The sequence below is a fragment of the Leopardus geoffroyi genome, chromosome A2 (genome assembly GCF_018350155.1).
Source record: "Leopardus geoffroyi isolate Oge1 chromosome A2, O.geoffroyi_Oge1_pat1.0, whole genome shotgun sequence".
Lineage (NCBI taxonomy): Eukaryota > Metazoa > Chordata > Mammalia > Carnivora > Felidae > Leopardus > Leopardus geoffroyi.
The window spans coordinates 10,269,229-10,274,270 of record NC_059331.1 but is presented as its reverse complement, the minus strand read 5'-3'; the positions used below and the strand labels follow the sequence as shown (position 1 = coordinate 10,274,270).

Genomic DNA, 5,042 nt, shown 5'->3' with positions numbered 1-5,042 from the left:
AGGAAAGGGCAGCTGGGAGGACCGGCTGGGCCTGGGGTGTGCGCGCGGCCCGCAGTTGTGTTCTTGGGGTGGGACGGAGACGGCTGATGTTGGGGTCCCAACACCCACGGGTGCCCCCTGTGTCCGTGCTGGTAAACAGCTCGGGTCGCGCCTCTGTGTTTCGAGAGTACGACTGTGTCTCGGGGAGTTGGCCGTCTGTGGCTCTGCCGAGGGAAGAACGTGACTGTCTCCGTGTTCCCGGGTGTCTGTGGGTGTAACTGGTGGCACCTCTGTGTGGAGGGCGGCCGAGGAGGTGCGTCTCGACGCGCTTTTCTGTTTGGGGGGTAGGTGTTGACCAGCCAGACCCCAGGATGTCCAGGAGGTGCAACCCATTGTGTCTTGGGTGCGTGCAGTGTACCTGTGGGCCCATCTCGGACTGTGAGGGGGTGTCTCCGGGTGATACAGGCTGTGGCTGTCTCAGTGCTGAGACTGGGTCCCGCAGCGCTAAGGGGCCTGCGTTTCAGCGCGTTGGGAGAAGTCTGAGCCAGTGACTGTCGGGGCATCTCTGGGGGGGACACTGTCTCAGTGAGTTCACGGGTAGGACGACAGGTGACCCCAAGGCTTTGAGGAACGTGGCTGCTGCTGTGCTGGGGACAGAGTTGACAGTATCTGATCTCAGGGTGTTAAGGGATATGATTGTGTTGTTTTAGGATGGGAGAGTGTGTGTGTGTGTGTGTGTCTGTCCCCTGCTTCTCAGGGCAGGAGGGGAGGTCGCCGTCACGTGTCCACAGGTGGCTTGGGACTTGTGAGTCCCAGGAGATGGTCCCCTGGTCACCAGGCGTCTTGGTTCCCCAGCCCGCCTTCAGCCTCCCCCACTCCCCCTCCCATGACTCGCCGCTGGCCCTGGCTTGGGCTTTAAGCCCCTGTGTAAATAGTGGGCGGGTCTCCAGGCCAGGCTGGGCCTGACCCAAGCTGGTCTGCCCGAGGCATTGCCCGCCACCGCCACCGCCACCGCCACCCCCACCCCCACCACCGCCCCAGCATCCATGAAGGCTTTGGCAGGACAGGAGGGTGTTGCTGCCTCCCAGCAGGACTAGCCCCCACAACCTGGCCGTCTCCACGGAGGCAGTGGCACCCCCTGCAGCCGCCCCAGCCCGCCCTGGGCGATGCTCACATTTTCCAGTGTTTAGATTTTATCCACTTTATTAATGAGGCAGGCAAAAGGCCCGCGCCTGGGGGCGGGGGGGGGGGGGGAGGGTGGAGAGGGCTATTCCCGCCCTGCCAGGGGGAGGGAGTCATGGGGGACCAGGCCAGCTCCCCGGGAGCCCCCTTCCTGGTGGGGCAGCTGGGGTTCTGAGTGGCTGCTGCCCGTTGCCAGGAGCAGAGAGAGAGGTCACTGTCACCCCAGGCTCCCTGCGGGCACAAGATGGGATGGCTGAGCTGGTGAGATGGGGTGGTCCCTGGAGGCCGGAGAGGGCAGCGGGAGGAGGCCAGGAGCTGAGGAGCCGCCCTAGGAGGGAGGGAGAGGGAGCGGCCTGCCTTCCTGCCTGCTTGCCGGAGAGCTCTGGTGCGCAGAGCTCTGGGGCAGCGTGTGCAGCCGGCAGCAGGCTATGGGGGCCTGGAGCCCCAAGCTGAATGGGTAAGGAAAGGGGGGCAAGAGTGTCCCTGGTGGGGGAGGGGGGCTTGGAAGGATGGGGCCGTGGCTACCTCAGTCTCTCTGTCCCATGTTCTTGACTCTCAGCCCCGTCGGTCTGTCCCTGTCCGTCTTACCACCTGTCCATCCGCCCTTCCCACCTGGCCAGCAGGCAGTTCTGCCCTCTCAGCCCTCACCACCAGGGCATCCAGAGATGGGTGGTGCTGGGTCCGCCTTGAGGCCTTTGGGGCAGGGACGTGGAGCTGGCAGGAACGGCACCATGGGGCATCCGGGCGGCTGGGGTAGGGCCAGGGTGACCCAGTAACAGGTCTCTGAGGTTGCAGTGTGGGGGACAGGGACTGTAGGGACAGAGACGTGGCCTTGGGGAAAAGGACAACGCGGTGGGGAGAGATGTGCGCCTGGCGGCAGAGGTGGGGCTGTGAGCATCAAACGTGGGACTGGACCAAAGGTGACCTGGTGATCGTCAGGAAAGGGCAGTGAGGGCAGGTGGGCCCTGGGGTCAGAAATGGGTCAGTGGGCATCGGACGGAGCCAGAGGCCGGGAATTGGCCGTGGTGTAAAAACGGGAGGTGGGTGCCAGCGGTGGATCTGTGAGGCCCAGAGGTGGGGACACGGACCCGGAGGAAGGCTGGAGCCGGAGGAACCAGTGTGGACAGAGCAGGCGGGGAGCAAGAGAGACGGGCCGATGGGGCAGAGGAGGAGAAAGGGTCGGGAATGGGGCAGTCGTGGTCACCTGGAGTTGCCATGGGCAGCGGGTCGACGGGACAATGCCAGTGGCCTCAAATGGGTCCCGACGATCTGAGGTGGAGCCAGCCACCCGCTAGGCTCAGCTTGACGATGGGATGGCCGTTGCGCTCCTGGCCGGCCTCACCGTGCCCTCCTCTCCTCTCCCCAGCCCCACCCCCGGCACCTGACATGAGTCTCTGCGGGCCCCTCAACCTGAGCCTGGCAGGCGAGGCGACCATGTGTGCGGAGCCCGGGGCCCCCAACGCGTCGGCCGGGCCGCCGGCCGGACGGGCGGGCGCCTCGCCGGCGCTGCCCATCTTCTCCATGACGCTGGGCGCCGTGTCCAACGTGCTGGCGCTGGCGCTGCTGGCGCAGGCCGCGGGCCGCCTGCGGCGCCGCCGCTCGGCTGCCACCTTCCTGCTGTTCGTCGCCAGCCTTCTGGCCACCGACCTGGCGGGCCACGTCATCCCCGGAGCCCTGGTGCTGCGCCTGTACGCGGCGGGCCGCTCGCCGGCCGGCGGCGCCTGCCACTTCCTGGGCGGCTGCATGGTGTTCTTCGGCCTGTGCCCGCTGCTGCTGGGCTGCGGCATGGCCGTGGAGCGCTGCGTGGGCGTCACGCGGCCGCTACTGCACGCGGCGCGCGTCTCGGCGGCCCGCGCGCGTCTGGCGCTGGCCGCGCTGGCCGCCGTGGCTTTGGCGGTGGCGCTGCTGCCGCTGGCGCGAGTGGGCCGCTACGAGCTGCAGTACCCGGGCACGTGGTGCTTCATCGGCCTGGGCCCGGCGGGCGGCTGGCGCCAGGCGCTGCTCCCCGGCCTCTTCGCCGGCCTCGGTCTGGCCGCTCTGCTCGCGGCGCTCGTGTGCAACACGCTCAGCGGCCTGGCCTTGCTGCGCGCCCGCTGGCGCCGCCGCTCTCGACGGCGTCCTCCGGCGAGTGGCCCCGACAGCCGCCGTCGCTGGGGGGCGCGCGCGCCCCGCTCGGCCTCCGCCTCGTCCGCCTCGTCCGTAGCTTCGGCCGCCGGCGGCTCCCCGGGCCGCGGCTCAGCGCGCAGAGCCCGCGCTCACGATGTGGAGATGGTGGGCCAGCTCGTGGGCATCATGGCGGTGTCGTGCATCTGCTGGAGCCCGCTGCTGGTGAGGGGCGCACACGCCCCTCCGGCCGGGCTCCTTCCTGTCCCCCCCCCATCCCTCCCCCCCTTTTCCATCCTAGGATCCCTGGGTTCTCTCTGCGTTCTCCAACCGCGGTCCCACCCCCTCGAGGCTCCACCTGTCATGCAGCCCGCCCTTTCGTCCCTCCCTCTCATCTCCCACCCCTCCACCCAGTCCCCTGGTCTTTCTCCTGCCTGGGGTCTTTGCAGTTCACCCTACCCACTCGAGCCTCCTCCCCAGCCCCCTTCCGTCACCACGCTGCCCCGTTTCTCTCCCCCTTCGGTCCCCTGTCTTTCGGGATACCTGGGACTTCTCTCCTTTTTTTTGCTCGAGCCGCCACTCGCTGAAGACCTTTGCTTCCGCCACACCTTCTCCCTCCTTCCGGAGCTCCTTCCCACCAGGACTCCCATTTACCCTCCCGGTGAGCCTCTGCTCCTCTTCACAGCCCCCTTACTTTCCAGCCACGCTTCATCCATCCCAGCCCCACCCTTGGCCAGCCCCCTTCTCTCACACCTGCCCCACTGCTCACACCGGCTTCTCCCGCAGGTGTTAGTGGTGCTGGCTGTCGGGGGCTGGGGCTCCGGCTCCCTGCAGCGGCCGCTGTTTTTGGCTGTGCGCCTCGCTTCGTGGAACCAGATCCTGGACCCCTGGGTGTACATCCTGCTGCGCCAGGCCGTGCTGCGCCAACTGCTTCGCCTCCTGCCCCCGAGGGCCGGCGCCAAGGGCAGCCCTGCGGGGCTGGGCCTAACCAAGAGCGCCTGGGAGGCCAGCTCGCTGCGCAGCTCCAGGCACAGTAGCCTCAGCCACCTCTAGGCGCGCCAACAGCCCCAGCGGCTGAGTCAGACCATCCCGGGCCGGGCCCAGGTGGGTCCGCAGCGCTGAGCCCTCGGGGGAATAAAGCCATGTTGCGGACATGCGCAGGGCATGTGTCCGGTCGGGGCTGCAGCGCCCCTGTGACCGCGCGGGGGTGACAGAGGCGCCGCATGAACCTTCGGGGTGTGCAGTTCTGGGACTTGCCAGGCAGAGGCGCAGACACGCCAGACGCGGAGTTAGAGCTGCCGGAGCATGCGCAGAAAGCAACGGCCGCAGCCGGAGGGCCCGGGCTCCCGTCTGGAGCAGAGCCGCTGGCCGACCCAGAGCCGCCAGGGGCGCTTTTTGCCCCTGCCACCGCCTGGACTGACCCCAGCAACAATTCTCTCATTGTGACCCTGAGCTCCCCCAACACATCCTCAAGGCCCTACCCCCAATCCACGCCCCATCAGGGCCTCCAAACTCCAAAGTCCCTAAACACAACTCCGAGCCATGTCTGTCCCATCTCGGCCAACGCACGATCCCCACTATAACAGCCCAGAGTCCCCACCTTCCCTTAACCCTCATCAAGCGAGCCCCATGCAAACTCAGGGCATCTCCCCATCACTCTTTATGCCCCTGGCCACCCATCGGATCTGCCCCCCACAACTCTCCCCGCTTCCAAGCACACCCCTCTCCCCCACCCCCGCCCCATGCCAACATTACTGCACACATTAGGAGCCAGAGGA

General features: G+C 67.4%; 1 protein-coding gene across 2 annotated transcripts; it reads left to right on the top strand.

Annotated features, from left to right (window-relative positions):
* The first annotated feature begins 310 nt into the window (after window positions 1-310).
* On the top strand, window positions 311-4,418 carry PTGER1 (prostaglandin E receptor 1). Of its 2 annotated transcripts, XM_045492261.1 has the most exons (3): window positions 311-1,618; window positions 2,528-3,489; window positions 4,051-4,418. In XM_045492261.1, exons 1-3 carry the CDS (start codon window positions 1,615-1,617, stop codon window positions 4,315-4,317), a joined length of 1,233 nt encoding a protein of 410 aa, XP_045348217.1. In that variant the 5' UTR covers window positions 311-1,614; the 3' UTR covers window positions 4,318-4,418. The 2 variants fall into 2 exon arrangements, with proteins under 2 accessions (XP_045348217.1, XP_045348216.1); XM_045492260.1 differs by lacking the exon at window positions 311-1,618 and having other exon boundaries at window positions 2,373-3,489.
* The last annotated feature ends 624 nt before the right edge of the window (window positions 4,419-5,042 follow it).